Genomic DNA, 23,606 nt, shown 5'->3' with positions numbered 1-23,606 from the left:
CCCCTAATTCTATGGAATGATCAGAAGCAAAGGGTTTTGCAAAAAGGCCTAACAAGTCTCTGCTTTGCCCTAAGACAGTTGTCTAGAATTTTGCAAACATGAAAGTAAATTAGTAAGTTTAAATTTTTGAAGCACTTTTGTAAATGAGGATGCACAGTTTTAGAGATGTTCCATATTTGTGTCATTCTTTGGCTTGGATACCCAACAGATAAAAGTCAAACCCTTCTGTGTTGCAGTAACGTCTTGCTTCATTCAGTTGCATGATTATAAAACCTGAATTTGTTAGCTATATACAGTCCACATCCTCTTTTTGAGTGATGCTTAAATATATTTGATACATTAAATGTTTTTCGAAAACCTCAACAAGATGAGAAGGAATGCTATGTAGATGGAGTTTTGATGGTTTTGAAATATAGCTTAAACTGAATAGCTCAAGATGTGCAGTCATATTAAATCAATGCTGAAAAGTTACAACTCTAATAAATTGTATTTATGCTAATGGTTGAGTCTGATTTACTGCAGCCATTAAAAGTGAAGAATAGGGGCAATAGTCTCCTTAGAACTGCCATTTTCTCTATTTTCTATTTTATCCTTCCACAGTTCCACAAAATGTGCCAACTCCCTCAAGAGTTCACAGTATAAATGGTTACAGCATTGAGGTCACCTGGGACAAACCTGCTGGGGTCATAGGTGTAATTGAGAAGTACATTTTGAAAGCATATGAAGAGGATGGTCCCAATGTACCCATCACTAGTGCTGAGCTTGCTGACACTAGTATGCTCACAGGTAAATGTTGTTAAGTACCACTTTCTAGGCACATCTAATAACATGGCATGTTTATACTGCCTTTTGTTGAGCTATGAAGTATTACTTGTCTATTTTTTTGTATACAGGTTATATATAATATTTGGATGGGAGGTATGTGTTGTCAGCATCTGCATATATAGCAATGTACTGACTTCAAGGAACAATAGAAATTAAGATACATCTCAAACACTAAAAAATATTCTTATTTAAGCTATTTTTTCCCAACCCAGTGATGATTTTGGAGGGGAATGCTTATTGTTTGTTTTTACTTACTATACACGATGTTTCTTTCTCCCGTTTTTACATCCAGTTCACCTATGTGAACTTTAAACCTGAGTCCCATAAGATTCTATTTGACCTGATAGACCAAAGCACTTGATATACTTGCCTAAATTTGACCATGTCAACCTAACTGATTTCAGTGGGAACTAGCATGCATTTATGTTAATCAGATGCTGTGCTCGCTAATACTGGGAAGTGGATGTAGGTTATTATGGAATGAAGAAATTTATGTCCTTGGGTTTATTGGATGTGGTCACTGTTGAGCTGTGGGTTGTGAACAGAAGCTGTATGAACCATTGCACATGAGGTGTGCTTTCTGGTGTCTTGGTTTTTTACCTGTAGGAGGCAGACATTTTTAGAAACAGCAGACTCTTTGTTCACTACAAAGAGAACATTTTGGGACATTTCTTCCTGTCAGAACAATCTTATTTTCTTATTTACACTTACTTTCACTATACATATTCTCTAAAATTAATTATATAATTTATAAAAATTAAAAACATGGTAATGACATAATACTCAAAGCTGATGCTTTGATGTGCCTTGGCCTCAGGCAATAAAACAACTTCAAAAAGTGCCTTAACCCTCTGGCAGTATATTAATGCTGCTTTCCTGAAGCCCAGGTAATATGTGCTTAGTGTTTTTACATAAATATGTATGTTTTGTGTTGTGTCTCTGCTATAATGTAGATATAAATTTTCAAGAGCAAGCATGCACATATTTTATCTTCTTCAGTTTGAAAGCTCTTTTGACTATTTGTGAGTAATGTGCTACAATACTAAAACTGCACAGGCATACTCTGATTTGTTTGATTAACTTCTTGTTTGAAGTTGTATATTCTATGTTGTATATTCTAAGCATATGAATTAGATGGCTTATAAACAACTGATGTTTGAAACTTAAATTTAGTTTAATTCTTGTTGGTATTATGCCATGATTGAGTATTAGGGTTATGAGAAAGTCTACACTGGGCTGGACAGGTAAGAGGTATCTGTGTGCAGCTTTCAGGAGGCAGAAGGATAAGATTTTTCTTTATATTAAATTGAGGTAGTAAATTGATCCCATTTTTTTAGCGTATTATAGCAGATAGCTGCTGAGTACTGCAAAATCGAGTGACCCTAAGAACTTAAAACCAACCGTATTCACCCATTGTCCTCTCTGACAATGTCAGATTGTAGATGCTTAGGAAGACAATATAATACACAAAGTCAGACTTCCTGTTAATACAACTTTAGCTAGTAGTTCGTAGAAGGCCTGAGCTGAAATTTGCATCTGCACTATCATGCTGAATGGTCTGTGGTAGTATTGTCTTTCTTTTTTTCATCCATTTATGCTTTTGCCTTCTGTAATTTGCTATAGCTGTAAGTTTTCAAATTCAGTTTTGTCTGTGTGGAAGGGGTACTTCCTTTTGTTATAACTGCTGCCCAATAGTTTAGTTATGTATTTCCCAATTTTGGCATTGTAAGAAATATGTAATTCAGGTCTTCATGCTGAGGTCAGAGCTGAGACAAATGAAAATCTATTTCTGTTAAATCACTGATCTTGAAGTGATTTTACCTTCAGCCTGTTGATTTCAGTGCAGTCTGAATTAACGCTGACTTTTGATGACTAGTCAAATTTTGCCCCCAAAAGTAGATTCACAGTGTGTAGATAATAAGCATGCAAGTTCACTTAAATGCAAGCTGAGGGCTAGCAAAAGGATACCTGTTGGATTGTCAGATAACTTGTTTGCCTAAGCATGCTAGGTCAGTTTGTTTGCTGCCAGGCATACCTGGATGTAATCTGGAGAGCAACCGTATAGTAACAAAGGGTGGTGGTGGGACAGTAAAGAATGCTTCTTTTCATGTGGCATAAATGTGTCAGTTGCAGTTTTGCTGCTGGTAACACAGGATAAGAGATGATATATAGCCATAAATGTAAATTCCACTATGTCTTGATGTGGCACGTGTTCCTGCTATGAAAAATATAATTTATTTGCAAATATTTGTGTTTAATCTGTGAATTTGATGTAAATTTAAGAAGAAATGAGAAGTAAAAATCAGCATTATCTTGACAAGCCTTACTGAAGTCTAGGTAGACCACATCCACTGCCTTTTCCTCATTCACTGTGTATGTCACCTTGTCGTAGGAGATCAGGTTAGTCAAGCAGGACCTGTGTTTCATAAACCCATGCTGACTGGGTCTTGTATATGGGCGTTTGCTAGCCGCCAGCTGACTGGGACCTCCCCTGATAGCCAGGGCAGTCCCATAGACTTGCATACATCTAAGTGGAGTAGCAGGTCGCTAACCATTTCCTCACGGATTATGAGGGCTTCATTCTGCTCCCTGTCCCTATGTACCAGCTCAGGGGGCTGGGTACTTGCAGAACAACTGGTCTTGCTGCTAAAGCCTGAGGCAAAGAAGGCATTAAGTACCTCAGACCTTTCCTCATCTCTTGTTACTGTTTCCCTCACATCCAATAAAGGATGGAGATTCTCCTTAGTCCTCCTTTGCTTGTTTTTGTATTTATAAAAACATTTTTATTGTCTTAAATATTAAGACAATGAAATATTAAGACTTGAGCCAGATTAAGCTCAAGTTCAGCTTTGGCCCTTCTAAGTTTGTCCCTGCACAGCCTCACGGCATCTTTGTAATCCTCCTGAGTGGCCTGCTCCTTCTTCCAAAGGTCAAAAACCCTCTTTTTCTTCCTGAGCTCTAGCCTCAGCTCTCTGTTCAGCCTGGGTGGTCTTCTTCCATGCCAGCTCATCTTTTGGCATGTGAGGATGGCCTGCTCCTGTGCCTTTAGGTTTTCTTTCTTGAAGAGTGTCCAGCCTTCCTGGACTCCTTTGCCCTTCAGGGCTGCTTCCCAAGGGACTCTGCCAACCAGTCTCCTTAACAGGCTGAAGTCTGCCCTCTGGAAGTCCGGGGTGGCAGTTCTGCTAACCCCCCTCCTTACTTTTCCAAGAATCAACAACTCAATTCATGATCACTGTGCCCGAGACAGCCTCCAACCTTCACAATACGCACGAGTCCTTCTCTATTTGCAAGCTAAAGGTCCAGCAGGACACCATTCCCTGTTGGCTCCCTCACCAGCTCTGTCAGGAGGTTATCTTCTATGCACTTTAGAAAGCTCCTAGACTGTTTCCACTGTGTTGTATTTCCATCAGACATCTCATTAAGTGGAAGTCTCCCACGGGAACAAAGGGCTAGCAACTGTGAGACTTCTCCCAGCTGTTTGTAGAATATTTCATCTGCCTTTTCAACCTGGTTAGACAGTCTATAACAGAGGCCCACCAGGACATCTGCCTCATTGGCCTTCCCCCTTATTCTTACCCATAAACATTCAACCCTATCGTCACCATTATTAATTAATCCAAACCCTCCCTAACATACTGGGCTATTCCACTGCCTCTCTTTCCTAGCCTATCCCTTCTGAAGAGTTTGTAGTCATCTATTGCAGCACTCCAGTCATACGAACTGTCCCACCATGTTTTGCTGATAGCAAATATGTCATAGGTTTCCTGCTGCACAATGGCTTCCAGCTCCTCCTGCTTGTTGCCTATGTTGTGTGCATTGGTGTAGATGTACTTCAGTTGGGTTAGTGATCCCGCCACCATTTTGTGGGGAGAAGTCCTAATCCCTGCATGACCATTCCTGGGCACTTTTGTGATTTCATAGAATGTCTTGGGTTGGAAGAAACCTTAAAGATCATCTGTTTCCAATCCCCCCTGCCATAAGCAGATATCACCCACTAGATCAGGTTGCTCAGAGTTTCATCTAACCTGGTCTTGAACACCTCCAGGGATGGGGCATACACAACCTTTCTGAGCAATCCATCCTCTCTGGAGAACCTGTTCCAGTGCCTCAGTACCCTCTGAGTGAAGAATTCCCTCATAATCTCTAACCTTAATCTCCCCTCTTTTACTTTAAAACCATTCCCCCCTTGTCTCGTCGTTATCTGATTGAGCAAAAAGTCGCTCTCCGTCTCTTTTTAAGTCACCTTTAAGTACTGAAAAGCCACAATGAGGTCACCCCAGAATTTCTAACCCATACCTTGTGCCTTTGCTGGCGTATAGCTCTCCATCACCTACCTCAGCGGGGGTGGCAGAGCCACGGACCTTGTTAGCACACCACCCCGTAAACATTGTTATACCACCCCCAGGGTTGTCTCTGTCAAGATTGGTTTTATCCCTTTCCCCCTTCAAATGTGGTTTAAAGCCCTATCAATGAGCCCTGCTAATTCCTGAGCAAAGATCCTTTTCCCCTTTAGAGACAGGTGAACCTTGTCCATTGCCAGCAGGCCTGGTGTAAAGACAGCAGACCTTTAATTAAGACAGCGTCTTACTGCAACTCAAAGAAAACGCTGCACAGTCTGCAACATGGTTCTACCTCTTCTGTTTCATAGTACAGAGGTCATCACACATTTAAAGAAAGTAACCTTTTCCTTAGACAACACAAATCTTTCAGATATTGCACACAGCAGTTCTCTCTGTCCTATCTCAATTTTCATGCCTTCAAACCATACTGAGTACTTTGCTATTTGGTATTGCTGGAGTTGCTTATGATGTCAAATGTTCAGCATAGCTTCCTTTAGAGGTCCCTGAGCACTGAATGCAACAACATTCCACAAAGCACAAGCAAAGTGATAGATCAGAAAGACTCCTGATGTTTTGGGGAACTTTCAGTTGCAGCTTTAAATTTTTATTTACATCTCATATTTTGAAACAATGACTTTGGAAAAATCCCTTCTGTTCAGAACCTCAATTTTCAGGTAACAGACTTTGAATTTAATTTTCTGAAAATAATATTTTGTTAACAGTATATCTCAAGTAAGTTTAAATGCAATTGAATAGCCTTTCTTCATCACATGAGCATATTTTACATTACAGACTCCTTGCAATGTTTCAGAAGGCAGAATCAGGTACTTTAACTCACAAGAAAAGGTTTGATTTTCCCTGCTGAATCATCTTTCCTGGTTAATCAAAATTTAACATACAAACAGAACCCCAGCAGGAGATGCTGCTTTTTTTTTTTTTTTTTTTGAGTTTTCCTGGAAGATTGTATTTAATTTTCTCCCTAGTTTCAGGGACAATTTCTTTAGAAATTCCTTTGTTGAATGCCACAGGAAGATGCTACAGTAGTCCCAACAGCTGCTAAAGAAACAGGAGAGAGACAAACACTACAGAGCTTGGTAGTCTCACTAGTGAAGAAACTGGTGTTTTTCTACTCCTTCCTTCAGGTTTTCATTCACTGTTAAACCTAGACAACATTTAAGCTACTGCTAGCAAACTTATGTGAGGGCACAGTCAAGCCTCTCTATCTTATTTTTTTCCCCTGCACCTTTTTATACCCATCTGATCTATTTTATTTTATACTTAGACTGTAAATTCTTTTGAACATTACCATGATCTGTTCTGTGCAGAAGGGTCAGAGACATAGCTGGAGCACAGTAACAAAAAATTATTAGTAGTTTTACCTATTCTCTAGAAGGCTGTCTTGTGTGTGTCAAATTCAGAAGAACCTTTGTACCTCTGCCAAGAAGAAAAGCTGAGCTAAATATTTAAACTAAAGCAGGTCTTTAAATAAGCATAATATCACCATCCCAAAAGCCTATTTCTCAGGAAGCCTAAAACTCCTCAGGAACCAAAATCCTTCAAAATCTTTTCATCTTCAAAATCACAAACTATTTACATTTATGCAAGAAAGGAATATTCAGCAGATTTAAATCCTTGAAATGAGGGCTGACTGTTGAACCAAAAGTTTACTGTGTAAGGTAGTACATTTCAACACATTGTTCAGGACTTATATTCTAGAATGCTTCAAATTAGATTGTCAAGTTAGAGTGAAAATTCTTGGGGTTCAAGGAATACTGTGCTAGCCCATCTTGCCTTGAGAAAAAACATGTAATAACATTGACACATTATGGACATGGCCAGCCACACTAAGCAGAGTAATAAAAGAAGTACAAGGTCATCACAACAAAGATTTTTTTTTTTTTCCCCAAAAGTTGCTTTACTCTGTGTTCCAGTGCATTCCAAATGCCATTACTATGCTGCTATCAAAATTCAGAATACAAATTAGATTCAGTATCTAAACAAATGAAAGAAGCTTTAGACACACTATTTCAGTGTGGACTGTGGGTAGCTTATGCTTCTAATTTTCTTTGGAATCCAGAATATCATGGAATCACACCATCATTGGATTTGAGGAGGACCTCTTGAGCACATCCAGTCCATGCCCCCAGCTGAAGCAGGGTCAACTACAGCAGGTTTACCAGGACTGTGTCCAGTTTCGTTTTGAAAATCTCCACAGTTGGAGGGTCCACAACCTTTCTGGGCAACCTGTTCCAGTGCTTGACCATCCTCACAGTTTAAAAAAAAAAAAAAAAAAGTGTTTTCTTGCATTCAGATGAAGTTTTCTGTTTCAGTTTGTGCCCATTGACTCTTGTCCTGTCATTGAACACTACTGAGAAGTGTCTGGCTCCTCCTTCACTCCCTCTCATCAGGTGTTTATACACAATAACACCTGAGTTTTTTCCTTTCTAGACTGAACAGTCCCAGCTCACTCAGCCTCTCTTCATAAGAGATGTGCTCCAGTCCCTTAGTCATCTTAGTGGCTCTTTTATAATGTCTGCGAACTTGCTGAAGGTACACTCTTCCCCATCATTAAGATTATTAATGAAGACATTGAACAGTCTTGGTCCCTGTATCCACCCCTGGTGAACACCACAACTGACTTGCCTCCAACTGGATTTTATGCCACTGATCATAACAGGTCCAGCCATCCAACCAGCTTTCAATCCACCTCACTGTTGGCTCACCTGTACTTTGTTGACTTGTCTATGAGGATGTTACAGGAGACAGTGTCAAAAGCCATAAAATCAAGGTAACATCCACTTCTCTATCCTCGTTCATGAAGTTATTCAACTCATTGAAGAAGTCTATCAGGTTGGTATATCCATTAGGAAAATCAGTAAGTCAAAGCAATCCCCATACTGATTCTGCACCGATTTCATCTTCCTTTTAATATGATCCCTTATTTCAGTGGTTTCTGGTGTGGCTGGCTGCAAGTTGCCTCCTGTGCTTAGGCAGAGAAGATAGCTTCCAAAAGCTGATTTAAGCATTTAGTTTTGTGAGATAGTTACTAACTGGCTGAAGCTGTGGAAAGGTTTAGAGTGCTTTCTGTTCAGACACAGGCATCTCATTACATCTAGGGGAGAATGAAGAGGGGATTATTGCTCAGCCTTAAGGCTTGTCTGGTGTGTCTTAGCAGTTTAACTCTCAGAAAATCAAGCCAGCAAGGTGATCATTTCTCATCCTTATCAATTAATGCTCAAAATACACATAAACACCCCACTGTGTGACATGGAAAATAGCTCATGAGAAATACCTCCACTAAACTTCTCTTTGAGTTCTTCTTGACTCTCAGTGCTTGAATTAGCATCCTCATGTACTCTGTATCATGTGCTGTACATTTTGTTTCCACAAAGGGTTCCTTGTTTAGACCCAGCCTTCAGATAGGACATGGCCTTTTGCATTTACTCATTCTAGCAAAATATTTTCCATTGTCAAGCACATAAGAGAAATACCTTTACCATTCAAATCAGTGTCATCATAGAATTCAGGAGATCTGTAAGTTTTAAAGTTTTACCTGCTCCCAATGACAGGCAATCATAGAATCATAGAATATCCCGAGTTAGAAGGGACCCACAAGGATTAATGAGTCCAACTCCTGGCTCCACACAGGTCTACCCAAAAATTCAGACCATATGACTGAGAGCACAGTCCAAATGCTTCTTAAACTCCAACAGGCCTGGTGCCGTGAGTACATCCCTGGGGAGCCTGTTCCAGTGCATGACAACCCTCTCAGTGAAGAACCTCTTCCTGATATCCAGCCTGAACCTCCCCTGTCGCAGCTTGACACCATTCCTGTGGGTCCTATCACTGGTCACTAAAGAGAATAGATCAGCGCCTGCCCCCCCACTCCCACTCGTGAGGAATCTGTAGGCCGCAATGAGGTCTCCCCTCAGCCTCCTCTTTTCCAGGCTGAACAGGCCAAGTGACCTCAGCTGCCCCTCGTATGTCTTCCCCTCTAGGCCCTTCACCATCTTCGTAGCCCTTCTCTGGACACTCTCCAATGAAGAACTGTAGTGGAAGCTGCAAAATAGTACAATATCCAGCAAAAAAAAAATCACAGACATTTTATATTCTCACTACAGACTTCTTTTTTAATTTCATATAGTTATTGTAGTTCTTTTTTCCTGTGTCATTACCGCAATAACCAAGCACTGAAGTTGTGGCTGCACATGCGACGATGAGAAAATGGTTGTTTACGGTTTTCCCTCCTAAAGCCCATGGTCACCTTTCTTTCCGTTCCCTGACGTGCTTATGTTTACTTTCTTACCTTTTAGACTTTAATGTTTGGTAGATGACTATTTCAGGAAAAGTTAATTTGATGGTTGGATATAGTTAATTAGAGTGGTTAGCTGGGTCTCAGTACAGGAAGTCAGGCCTCCTGCCAGCGACTGGTAGGCCTGGGCTCACAAGCAGGTGAAGGAAAGCTCACTGCTAGCCTGGAAAATGATACTGTTCAGAGAAAACACTGCCCGGGAGAGCTCCCTCTAGCTGAATTGAGGAGGAAGAGCTCTGCCAGGCTTGAGGAAGCAGTGGCAAGCAGCTGTGTCTGCGCGGCAAACCCTACTATGCTCTGCTGAGAGGCTTGGGGCAGCGGGTTTTGGGGTCACCTGCAGGGCTGTACCCTGACCACCGCCTCCTGAGGGGCTTGAAAGTCAGGAGGCTGTGGGGGGCAGCCCCAGGGCCAGACCCCACAGTGGCGGGCACAGAGTCCCATGAGACCTGGGGCAATGGTCAGCATGGGTCAGCGTACCGACAGCCAAAGCAGCCACACAGCACAGGCCAGATAGTGCTGCACTGAGGGGGCACAGGTCTCATGGAAGTTGTCCCTTCTCTGCGTACACATACACACGTCTTGCTTTGTTTTTCAAAATAAATATCTCTGTAAATTATGTTTTTGGGAACAGTACATCAGAATATTATTTAGGTGGGCTTAAAATGAAAGTTTGCTGCCTGATGACTCCTGAAAAATGCATTCATCTTCAGGGTTCTACAGGCCTGTAAATGATTTACCAAAACCATATAGTTTACTACACAAAACCATTAATGAATTACTTGGATATCGCTTTCATGCACTTCAGCTTACTTGTAATCTTTGCACAAATATTTTGCACTCAAAGCACTCTCATGCTGCAGTTAGTGAAATTTTTGTAAATTTGCAGAAAAGAATTGCAAACTGTCTAATGTAAGTGCATATAGGGCCAGAGTAATAAGAGGATTCCAAAATCTGTATTCCAGGTTCAATATTGTAATGTCATAGAACATTTTAGGGAGACACAAAGAGTCACCAAGTACTAACTTTGTTTTGTATTTACTTACAACTAAAATCTGACATTACATTTAAAGTAATAAAAGGTGGAAAATTTTATTGAAGGTATTGTTTTCTAGAGCTGATGTTATACTTCAATTGCTTGAACCAGGTTTAAATACAAAAGGATTGTCATTTTCAGCTAAATTCTTTCTCTTTATCATGGTTTCATAGAAGTAACTTTTGATCAGAAGCAGGGATACCTGATAGAAAACATCTGCATACTTCCCACCACCAGAAGAATGATGGTATGCATGGTATGTTGCCATGCCACGGTATGTCAGATTTGGAACACAGTATGCATCCTTCTAACAAAAAGGGGTGCCATGTACCCAGACCCTTGTAACGACTAGGAATGAGATGCTTGTTGCCAGTGTGTTTTGTCCCTGTGTGCTGTAAGGAGATTTGGTCTCTCTGTCTGACCCACACAGACGCACGTCTCTCTCAGTGGAAGGAGCCAAATGAGTATAACGGCAGCTGCACCTCAGCCATTGCTCAGATCCCTCTGACTGCTGCAGCCAACGTAACATAGGGTAGCCAATGGATCTGCTGATGCCCGTTAGGTTCCTGTCAATTGTTAGATGATGCTTGAGTACATAGTGACTCTAAATCAGAGCGGCAGAGTATAAGCTCTTATCTCCTTTCATTTAGCAGGCTTTAGCAGACTAGCAGCATATTTTTCAATATATGCATTTTAAAACATGAATTAATAAATGTTCTAACTTGATTGAGTTTAGACCTAAATAAATCTTGTTTACAGTCCAATGCTGTTGTATAAATTTATTCATATGAAATGTAAATCATCTGATTAAATAAACATGAACATTTTATCAAAATTACATCAACACTTAGCTACATACCAATACTTTTATTAAGAAAAAAGAAATCAACTTCTTAATGTTTGTGAGGAAGGAAAAGATTATTAATATCTTTTTTTATAGACATACTCAGTTTTGCAAAAAGTTAAGACTTTCTTTCTCTGCAAACTTTTAAAATCAATCATATGCTAGAAAAATAGCAACAACAGTGTTATCTGGAAAGATCAAGAGTAACAGAGTGATGAGATATTACAGGACCAATTCTCTCTGTGTCTAAGTAATGTCTGGTGCAAAATGGGACTGTTGGGCTATGGCTTTGTGCAAATTGAAGCAGCCAAAGAGCTGCTGTGTGTCATGAAGAATGTAACAGACTTCCTTGAAACGTTGCAATCTGAACTGCATCCTCAAGGCCAGTGGAGCTTGTGCTTGGTTGATTATGATCTTGTTCAGTTGGGAAGAAAGGCCTTCCAACCCAGAGAAATCCAGTAACCAAAGTAACCTTTTATTGTTCTTATAAGGCAAAGAGTTGGAACAGGTGCCCTGTTGTTCAATAATTCTTCAGAATTTTATGACTCAGACTATGCTTATGGTAGAAGATGCTTTAAAAATGTAGATGTATGCGACAGATTGATGTGCACAGGCTTTCAGTTCAGAGATGCGTATGTAGAAGACACATGTACTTAAACAGTTTTTGCTACAATCTGTCAAAGACACAAAGTCAGTTGAGGACTTCCTTTTCTGGTCAGTAGACTGTGATTAAGTGTACTGTGGCAATGATGCATCTCGACACACAAGTGACTTTGTAAGACAGATGCTGTACAACCTCAGGCATTCAAGTTGGCTAAGTTGTGTTTAGGTTTGGGGAGAAGGGATTTGGTAATTATTATTTTTTTCAACACCTTAAAAAGGCATTAGGATCCATCTTTAAGGTCAAGTGTTGTTTCAATTTCATAATGTGTACTTCAAAATAAGTCCTTCTGAAGTAGAGTGTTAGAGAGGAAGCAATGAAAAAATCTGGCAAAGAATCCCTCTGGCAAAAAATGCACTCAGCGTGTGAAACAAATGGAACTTGTGTGGGTAAGCTTTGTGGTTGACTTTGGGAATCTTAATATTCAGTAACAGAGCTGACTTTTCAGGCTTCATATGAAAGTGGTGAGTGGTTATAATTAAAGTTACCTATATTTACCTGTAAAAAAACAAACAAAACTAACTTCAAAACGTTCCTCTTCCACCATCTTAATGTATTTTATTATTATTTGAAAGAAAAAAAGACAACTTTAGTATTTGTGTTGCAACTGTAAAACTAAATACTCAATAAGATTTTTGTGTAAGTTGGGGGGGGGGGTCAAGTGGGTTTAATTTTGTTTTATGGGAAGGCTCCTTCACTAAATGTGTTTTAAAAAGCTTGCCTCAATTTATATTTCTTCAAAAATTTGTTATGCAGAATAGAAACTCTGTAAGTTACCATAAGCGTGTGTTATCTGTGAAGACCTGCTGGTAACTTTCTGAAAAAGCAGGATGACAGATCAGGGCAGTGAAGCAACTGCTTTTATAATGATCTTTTAACTAGATGATGAAATTATTAAAACACAGTAATGGCCTTTGAATCTGTTTTTCAGTGTTTGAGAACAGAATATTGGCCATTATACCTTAGCAGTAAAATATATGTATTTTTTTTCCTTGACGAGAAACTAGTTTTTTCCATTCAAAATCTGCCAGAATGTTGTGGCAGAACTGTCTAAATATGAGACTTCCCTTTTAGATGTACTGAACAAAAGAAATGTCAGTTTTATGGAGAAATGAAAGAAAGAAGCTTGATATTTACTATTCTTATATATTGTATGCGTTATAATGATACATGGATTGGTTATAAAGATGCAACTAATTGTGACTAGTCAAAATGTCTGTTTTACCATAAATTCATTGTTGACCCTCTTCTACTGTCCATGTCAATATTTTTATCCCTTATCCACAAGAAAGAACCTAGCATTTTTACTCTGACAGAACTCTAAACCTCAACTTTAAATATTGCAAATAATTAAAGATCATTTAAATAAAAGTATAGAAAATTAAATACTAGTTTTGCATATAAAGTGGGCTTAATGTTCTAGGTGTGATTCCAGATCACTCTTTTAGACTGTTAACTTTACATTCATATTTAACAAATGACATTATTCAGTTTCATGGGGTCACTGTGTCAAAATGTCTGTGTTAGAACTTTAATTTATTTCCAAAGGTTCTTTGAGTGGGCAGATAGGAGTGGTGTGTTAGAATGATTTACTGTCTCTGATTCCCTGTGTAGACTTTAAGGCTTGGAACATAGTCTATGGTGTAAATTTTAAGTCTGGATGGATTCAGCTGCTCTGTAGTGGCAGATGGAATGAATGGGACTCTTATCCCAAATGTGAGAGGCTGGCCCTCTTCTTAAATATTGATGGTCCCTCCAATTCTATCTCCTGATCAAAGTGACAATTTATCTACCTCTCTCCTGTTAACGTTACTAGAATATATGCAAATGTAGTTGTGGCCAAATTTTGCTTTTTTAGCATCTACTTTTGGAAAGCCTGATAGACTATCAGCTCATCAGTTATTCGGTATAGACAGGAGATGCCAGTCTGCATGTGCGCAAGTTGAGGAGTTTGGAAAACTTTTTAAAAGCTGTCAGCTATCTTCATTGGATTATAGGCTGGTTTTTATTGCAAAAATTATTTTGCTGTTTTTTAATTCACGTTGTATCAGTATCAGTGATGATCTTTGCTATGGGACTGCTGACTTTGTGCTCTAAGATAGTCAGGCACTGAGTGTAAATTTCACTGGCTGACTCAAAGTGCAGAGGAAATGAGTGGGTAATGAGAGCAGAGCCGCCAGTTCTTTAATTGAATTAAAAGCCGGGTGACACCAATGCAGACACCTGTCCAATTACAGACAGGCCAAGGTGTTTACCGTTGCTGTACAAGCGATTTGAAGATGACAGAAATCTTTCCGCCCACAGATTAACATAATGAAGGAGAACAGATTACAGTGGATGCTGGCCAAACAGATAGGTTGGCAGCTGAGAAAAAAGTAGTTTGCTGAAGTATGTAAATAAAATCTGTGCACTTTCTATTGCCTACCTATGCCACATATCTGTTTCTTTGTTGAGAGAAAATAGTATAAGTGTGCATGTGAAGCAAATACGTTAATTATGAGATAAACAAAATATTTTTTTCAGTTGCTGCCTTTGATATATATATATATATATCTTTAATAACAGGTACCTCCTGTTGCAAAAAGGTTGATCTGTTTTATTTTTCAAATTCTCACTGTCCTTCACAAACCTACCTGAGTAATGTACACTCTGTTGCATTGCAGATGATTCATATAAAACCTTTCTACTTTGTCAAAAGTAAAAAGCACAACCAAACAGCCCAATCCAAACCTTCTACAGCTAGAAGCATCTTTCTGGATGTGCTTTCTATGTGCTACCGTGGCTCTCAATGCCTGAAGCCATTGGTGACCCCAAAGAATGTCTTCCATCAGGAAGTGCAAGGAGCATTAATTCACTGCTTCATAACAAAAAAAAACCATTACAAGTGCTAAATGTACAAATAAAACTAAATTGCTTCCTAAAGCACAGCAGAGTGAATAGAGGGAGAGCATGTACACAATAGCATGCTCCTCTTAACTGAGAACCTGCAAATGTCACAGTTAGAGGATTTGGTTTCTGCATGTGTTTATTTGCTGAAGTTAATTCCAAAAGTACCTTTTATACTTTCCCATGTTTGACCCTGTGTGATCTGGAAATAAGGGTTTTCTATTGTCTTATGCAAAACAGACTTTTTTTTTTTTTTTTAAACCAATGATGTTTCTGCACTGAAGAATACACTGTAGGTTACAGTATTCCTGCTTTAGTGGGATACTAATGTTTTGAAACATCATCATGTTCTATGTTATGCTTGTTGAATGCTTTTAAAAATGCTTGTTGAATGCTTTTTAAATACTTGTCTTCTGCCAAATATTACAGGAAGATTACAGGCACGTTTGCTTGGGCAGTGGCTGACACAACATTCTTTTTCTTCCCTGTTGTATTTCCATTAGTTCGTAAGATGGCAGTACAGTTTTTCTCTGCTAAGTAGGTATTTATTTCCAAAATCAAAGCTATTACTAGAGAGAGTTGATTCTGATCAACTGGTTTGAGTTTAGCACAGCTACTCTGACCTGAGTGTTGCTACTACCAATTATCTTTTTGCATAGAAGAACTGGACCTCCAAAAACTCAAATGGAAAGTTCATTTGCAATGCTAATCGTTGAAGTTTTTGTTTTAATTACAAGAAAAGGGAAAAACACAATTTATTCAATGAAAGCTAACCTCAAGTTTTCAATGTGACCACACATTTCAATAAACACAGTGTAAAAAATCATAGACTTGCTTAGATTATCCCACTCAGAAAATAACGTAATTATGCTGCAACCATAAACTCCCTGCATGCAGTTCTCCAGACCTTTTTTTTTTTTTTTGTGGGTATAAAGTGTGTACATGGGAACAAAGACTTTCTACTGAAAGCCAGAGTTGTGTTGCATTGTATGTAGTAACTCAATGAAAAGTAACAAGAAGGACTAATTTCTTCTACCTGTTAGTGTGCACATAATGCTGAAGGGGCTTAGTCTCCTACTATGAGAGGTTTGGCCAAGAATTATGGTTCTCTGAAGTACTGCTGTTTCCAAAGATGTTTTTGCAATGATACAGCTTTGAAAATCCCAATATGGGACAGTTCCTAATTTGTGTCATTTTGTCCTCATTTGTGCCATAAAAATGATCTGTTTTGTTGCTGTTGTTTTCTTTTGAAATACCCCACTGATTTTACCAAAAACTGTTAGAATTGAGGTGAGAACAGGGTTTGAAATAAAACTTGTCATGAAGTAGCTCTTTTAATTACTTTTCATTGCAATATTACTTTATTGTAGGACCTACTTTGAAATGAAAACTGCTGGTGTTTCTGAAAAATGTCGGTCAAACTTTTTTTTTTTTCCCATGCAATCCCTCTGTATATTTCAGTTCAAAATATTTCATAACTTCCTGAAATGGCAAGGAGTGATTTGTTTATCCACAAGTTGCTGATCTATATGTGGGAATCCAGCAACTTCTCTTCACTAACACAAGCAGGACCTGAAAAAGCATAAGCTTATACAACTATTTTCTTTAAATCTCTGAGTACTTTGTCACCTGAAATATGTTACTGTAGTAGTATAGCAAATGTATAGGCTGTATCCTTCCACTGAAGTACAGAAACACAAGTGGGAGATTTCACACAAAAAAGAAATTTGAGTTTATAGATGAATAGTTAGGGGCAACATTGGAAAGGAGGCATTAAAAAAAAATGTTCTGGGAGGCTGAAAAACTGTTAGAAAATAAGTCAATAACTGAAAAAACTTGGTGAAGCAGGTGCTAAGAAAAAAAAAACACTTGAATTTATTGTCATTGTTATATTAAAATGTGCATCTCAGTCTTGAAGTTGTGTTTGTCACAGTGAGAATAAATAAAGAAACTTATTTGCATCATAAGTATTAAGAATGAAATAAAACATAATTTTCTCTTAATATATTTTGCAAAATTTACATTGTGGCATGATATGAATGAAACCTTAAAATCTTTTTTCTCTTCTACCTCTAGCTGTGAATGCCTGTAACAGAAAAATTTTCTATTTTACTTCTCTTCATGTATGTAATCAGTCTGTAGGCTATACATGCATAACACCTTGCTTTCTTCTGTTGCAGGCATATTGACAGGCTTGCATCCTTTCACAAACTATACTGTAACCCTAACTGCTTGCACTTTGGCTGGCTGTACTGAGAGCTTGCATGCATTGAACATCTCCACTCCACAAGAAGGTAAAGTAATTTCAAAGGTCTTGACTTCCACATTTCAGTCATGAATAATAAAACAGGAGAAGAGCTAAATGCTGCAAAGCCATTTGCTGGAAAACCCCAACCTAATTTGATGACAAAGTGCATTGCCAGACCATAATTGCTCCATTTTTTGGGGGGGTGCGAAAATGAATCAAACTCCATACCCTTTAATGACATGCATCTTTAATAGCTGTAATGCAGATTAATGGGCTTTTTAATTGCTGTTACATTGTTCATGCAAGAGCCTTGTCATTAATATGAAGCATCTGAAAGATTAATGAAAGCTTCCTCATTTTACTAGGGCTCAGAAGTAAATCTAGAGACAGTCTGACTAAAAAGAATTGATTGTATGGCACAGTATGAAATTGAGAATCAAACGGTTGATTTCCATGGTTTCTTTTAACTGCTAAACACCAGCAATAGGCAACAATTACTTCAGTGTGATGAAACTTCCAAATGCCGATTGAGTTATTTATTAATCACTTTTCAGTTTTTCTCTCTTTCCTTAACTCTTTTATATGTTTTTGGGCTCAAACTTAAAGGTTGTGAGTATAAATTAATGTTTTCTAGGACTGGATTGAGAACTACAGCAGGAAGAAAGAACATTTAGTTCCATCTTTAGAGACTAGCCTAATGTGTAATGCAAATCAATTATGGGAGCAAATGTCCCAAAAGATCTGTGACATGCCTAACTCCATTCTCAATTAAACATAAAGTCCAAGTCAGATCCTCCTCCGGGTTCCGTCATCCTAAAGTTAATCCAGTTAAAACCAGTTACTTCAAATTTGCACTGGTAGAATAGTAAAAGACTTTGACTTGTATCTGTAGGAAGTGTTTAATCTTCCATGATGTTGAGTAGTTTTCAAAAGTTCCTTCCTCCCACAGTCCTATCTAGTAACTCTCACAGTGTTGAACTTTTAACAAGGCTCTGCTGTATTTTCTCTTTTAAACTAGGTAATAATTATGTATGAATAAACCAAATAACATTTTAGCATGAAGTTGTGTGAATTACAACCATAATGATCAGAAGAATGGTAGAGTGTTGAACTGCTGCTAGAGCAGGAATTGTGGAAGGTGTTCTCCTGATGAGGACAGTCCTGAGTATTCCTGTCTAACATCTCTAGAACAAGATTTTGATGTGAACATGTTGAAAACTGCCAGCAGCACCATTCAAATCAAACCCAGTATCACCTCTTGGAAGTTCTAAATAAAATGACCAAGTTTGTCTGGTGGCATTAGAAAAGGGAATGTATAGCTTCTGACAGCCAAATAGTTAATGGACCCTGTGATGTTAACATTTATTTAGTGCTCTATATTTCTTTCTGGTGTAATATAGTAATTAAAACCAAAACAACAACAACAAAAAGCACAACTGCGTACGTCTTCTTGTCCTCAGCTTAGTGAGTGTGCTTGCTAAACCAGGAATTCTATATGTTTCAGAAAACATTCACTGTTTTCAGATGTGCTGCCATACTGGGAAGGTTTATGCAAGAATAGATTTTTTTTATTTTTTTTTCCGGTGATCAAATAAAGCCACGGGGAACATGTGTTTTATCCCTCAGAAGAACTGAACAAAAAGTCAATGTGTGGAATTTCTATTTTTGGATGCTCTTGTTGCATGCTCTTAGTAACAATAAATTGATGATACAGAAGACAGACACCATATCACACCCTCCAGCTATCCCTGTTTCCCTATTGAAACATTCATTACTTTATATTGTTTTCACATTGCCAGCCACTGCTAGTTATTGTTTTAAATTGCTAGCACAGAGCTTGTAAATTACAAGATATTCCTCCCAGACTAAGGGCCGAGTTCTGCTCCCCTTGCGATATTCAGTGGGATTGCTTGTGCTTCTAACATATAACTCATTGAAACGGGGAGAGAACTCAGCTTTTAAATTATTATCCATTGCCAACTTACAGTATATTATATACATAAAATCCATGCTAAACAAGTGTTACTAAGTGTATTGAATTATGAAAAGTCTGAAGGAATGTGTAGCGCATAAGAATAATGCATCTGCATTTGTGATTAGAAAAAAATAATCACTGTAGTTACAAATGAAAAACATGAAGAGAAATTAACTTGTATTTAAAAAAAAAAAAAGGTCCATAAAAAAATAATGTACCCCTTCCCATCCTTACAGTTATCTATCTGGAAAAATACACAGGCGAAATTATTTTTTCTAAAAAGTAAAGAGTTTATCTTTTCTAAAAGTTTGTGTTTCCAAGGGCACCTCACAGGTGATAGGAGTGTTTTCAAAATGGTGATATCTCGAAAGCATAAAATCTCTAGAAATTTCAACTTGTCTGAAAATCATTCTGGTTCACTAAAATAATTTATGATTTGTGGAAAGCTAAAAATACAGCAGACCTGTAGTAATTTTATATCTGTTCTCTGAGTTATCTTTGTGAAGTCTTAGGAGCATGGCTAAGACTCCCTTCCCTAACTCCCTCTCTTTCCCACTTTTTCTCACTTTGCGTGATAAGATATAATGTATGATACAATATGATGATATATAATATATATAATATAAATGTAGTATATTTTTTCACCAGCCCCTGAAGATGTGCAACCAGCCACAGCAATATCCTTTCCCACATTCTTGCTGATGAGTTGGAGCCCTCCAAAAACGCCAAATGGTATTATTACACAATATATTTTATATATGAATGGGATACCAATTTATTTTGGAAATGGGACCAAATATGTTGTAAAAGGTGAGTTCTGTGCTAGGTAGCATATCAGACGGATGTCTCATAGTTGCTGTGAATAATTGTATATCTGACGCCTTCTAAATTTTGCATCCATGACTGTATTACTCTTCCTCCTGGTTTTTATAACATATTGCCTAGAATCAGCTGTGCTGAACTGCACTTTCAATAAGGCAAAATTAAAATGTGAACTAGTTGTGTGCCATCTCTCAGTTACCCTATTTAGAAAGTCTATTGTTATTATTCCAGTTGATTGTGGAGGAAGCCAGAAATCAGGCTATATAAAAAATTTAAGCTGTTTGGACCAAACTGTGAAGTTGACATCTCTACTAGCATGATAGTAGTGACGTCATTAGTGCTTTGGTGTCAAGACATTTTCCCATTTAGGTTGAAATTATGCAATTCTTCTGCTCCCATATTGACCCTGTTAACAGCCTCTCGTGCTAACGTTCATCCTCCCTGCAGGTCCTTTGTGAACACTAACTGTTATTTCCGGTGAAAAATGACCAAGAGGCACTTCAGGCAAAGTATTACCTGCTGAAATTAAAGCATTTCAGATAAAAAAAGCAAAATAAATTAAAAATTACCTGGATGCACTTTAAACCACAATGGGTTCCATTTGTTAGAGAATTCTTCATAGAACTCTCTGCTGGGACTCTCAAAGATTAATATTGTCATGGATTATCTAAATCCTGTTCTGTGTTATCCTCTTTCACAGGACCTCAGTCAAGTTTTTGGTAGTTTTACAGCTTTTTCATCTTATAGCATCCAGCTCTCAAAACAAGTTATCTCTGAGCTATTGGAGACAAGAAATAATGTACAGATTTAATATTTTTTCTCATTGTTGTCCGTGGATGTTCTTAATTAGAGAGCCATTATGTTGCTTTCCTGAACTGTCCATGTTTAGCTTGCTTGTTAAAAGCCTAAACAAAGTAGTCTACCAATAACAGGTATAGAGTGTGTCAATGACTAAGTTATATCAGTACTATTAAACTATTAAATGGAACCTATATGACCGTTATTTTGCAGTACAGTGAAGTGTGATCATCTGACTTCCTATTTTAAAATAATTATTGTTATAGCTAATTAAATATCCAAGCTATTTGTTTGGACTGAGATTGTTCATATTGCACAAACACACACAAACTTAACTGGAAGTATCATAGCAAAACAAAGTACTATTCTGAACCTGTCAGAAGTTGAATATGGCAAAAAGTACAAGTAAAATTAAAACATTTTATATTGGACAACTTGGGGGAAAAAGGGTATCAAGACCCTACTCTTTTTTAAATGTAAGGCCTTAAAATTCAAAGCTATTTCTTCATCTTCAGTTAGTATGAAACATATTTAAAAATTCATATAGTTCAAATTTCTTTGCCTTGCACAGGCCATAAGCTACTGGTGTGGTGGGTCAGTTTTGACACTGAAAAATGAATCCAGTTAGAGAACATCCTGAAGGCTGTTGATGATCGCTGTAATAAATAGTGCACACTTTAAGTCAAACTTTTTCATTCTGTATTCAAAGGTAATGGATTTTTCGTAACCATAGTAACCTTAGTGTATTTCTGGATAAATACATGAGGTGTATACATTCTGGTTTTATTTTTGAATATAAACTACCACATTATGTATTACTAATAATATGAAAAATAGGATATAGGTTAGCATAATGACAGCTCAAACTAGTATGCATTTTTCTTCTGAAAAAAAAATATTTATCAAAAGTATAGGTTCAATTAATTTCTCCCCCATACACCCAGCTTTCTGGTATTCCAGTAGTGCAATTTATCTTTTTTTTTTTTTTTTGCAAGATATCCATTAATCTCTTATGGCCATCCCATAACACTATTCTTAAGAATTTTGAAGTGGAAATGGTTATACTTCCAATCTTATTAAAATCATTATTGAATGTTCATCACAGGTAGTTTTGCTGGTGTGTTAATTTTCAGCTGGTTACAAATTGGCAAAGAATGTAAAACATTTGGGGAAATGCTCACCATAATACATTGTGTTTGGTTGGTTTTATGTTCTAGTTGGATTGTATTCTGGCCCATAGCTGAAATGAATGCTTATTAAGAAATTACATTCAAATAACTTTCCTGGATGTCCTTCAAAAATTTTGAAAAGGATGAATTACATTTCTGATTTCTGATGTCTTATCTCTAAGTCTTGAATGATGACATGGAGATTTGTCAACTATTGCAGGTTATATTCAGCTAAACTATTCTAAGGAAAAGTCATCTGGTTCATAAGCTACCTAGAAGAGCTTTTGTTGCTTGTATCTAGAAATGACTTATATTTTTTCTAGAGCAATTTTGATGGTTTTGGTCCTATTGAGCATTTTATAACTTTGATTTCAATTAACTTTTTAGGCAAACATAAGTTATAAAGTGAACAGAGAATCTTGCTTATTTCCAACCAATCCTCTGTGTAAAAGAAAGGAACAATTTAAATCCCTGAACCATAGTTACAGCAGGAAATGTCCTGGAATCCGCTCACAGAGCTAGTCTGGCAGAATTGGACCCAGTGAAGGCAATTGCATTGGCCATCACACAGCCTGGCTTTCAATTCCAGCCCCTCCAAGAAGGGCAAGTCTCTTCAAGTTGGAATCACAGCTTTCCCCCCAGTATGCTGGTGTTCATTAGGACACGATTTCTTTCCATCTTCTTCCCAGCTTTTCATCTAGACTTGTAGTGTTTCCCTTGAAAATAAGGCTAGTGAATCAAGTCATATTGCCCTGTGCAGTAGCCACTCTCATCCCCGATTATGGACATGGCAAAGAGATCAGACTATTTTCTTTGGATACAGTTTATTTAGCTGCTAGTTTCTCACTGCCTGAGGGGGAAGAAGTGAGCCAGCATGCTGGGATTTGGGTCAGTAGAAATCCCAGTCACTCTGAATCAGGTCAATTGAAGATCTTGCCTAGATGTGTGTATATGTTTAAGTTGAACCATTTTTGCTTCCTTATAGAGCCCAATATTTTCTTTGCAGGCTACAAGTAAAAGAGGTATATTTTTTTATTTTTTTTTTTTCCTGCGAGAGCTACATCTATATAGTAGAAAATAGGGGCTTTTGACATTCCAGTGTTATACACATCTCCTTCCTGCTTTTTTGGTATTTTAGCCTTTCAGCATTTATGCTAGTGGTGCTGGTGACTTACTGCCACAACATAATACATTAATGACCCTAAAGAGAGAGACAAAATTCATTCTCTGGCACATTTCTTATTCATTCAACAAAATGATATTCCTAATTTAATAAATATACAGATGAGTTCCTGACTTTGTTTATACCAGAAAGTCATAAATTCTCTCAGTGTTTTTTGAAGTCCTGTATTTATTGAAATGTTTGGTTTTGTTTTAAGTCCTTTCTTTTTGGGAAGGCATCTGTTCTGTCTAAAAATTAGTGCTTCACTGTCTCTCAATTCAGACCATGGAAAGTATAATCAGTTTACGCTCATTTTAATTAATCCATAACCTGAGAGAGATATTTTTTTCAACACCATAATCACAAATATATTGTTAGCTTAGTTTTTGCTGTTGACAGTTGTTGAGGGCTTGAAATACTCATTGATTTTCATGGAAATCCAAGTGTTTGTTTTCTCTAGGGGTTGAGCTATAATTAAAAGGGAAGCCCTTTAAAAGCACATATGGCAAATATCCACTTTACCATGTTGAA

At 37.7% G+C, this 23,606-nt stretch overlaps 1 protein-coding gene across 1 annotated transcript in view; it reads left to right on the top strand.

Annotated features, from left to right (window-relative positions):
* Positions 1-23,606, top strand: part of USH2A (usherin) — a 399,816-nt gene that overhangs the window by 164,235 nt on the left and 211,975 nt on the right. Inside the window, exons 29-31 of the mRNA XM_013174016.3 lie at positions 601-786; positions 17,082-17,195; positions 19,773-19,934. Coding sequence (XP_013029470.3) covers positions 601-786; positions 17,082-17,195; positions 19,773-19,934 — 462 coding nt within the window. The remainder of the gene's footprint in view (positions 1-600; positions 787-17,081; positions 17,196-19,772; positions 19,935-23,606) is intronic.

This window comes from Anser cygnoides, chromosome 3 (genome assembly GCF_040182565.1).
Source record: "Anser cygnoides isolate HZ-2024a breed goose chromosome 3, Taihu_goose_T2T_genome, whole genome shotgun sequence".
Lineage (NCBI taxonomy): Eukaryota > Metazoa > Chordata > Aves > Anseriformes > Anatidae > Anser > Anser cygnoides.
Note: the sequence above shows the minus strand (reverse complement) of the source record. Positions and strands in the feature narration are given on the sequence as shown.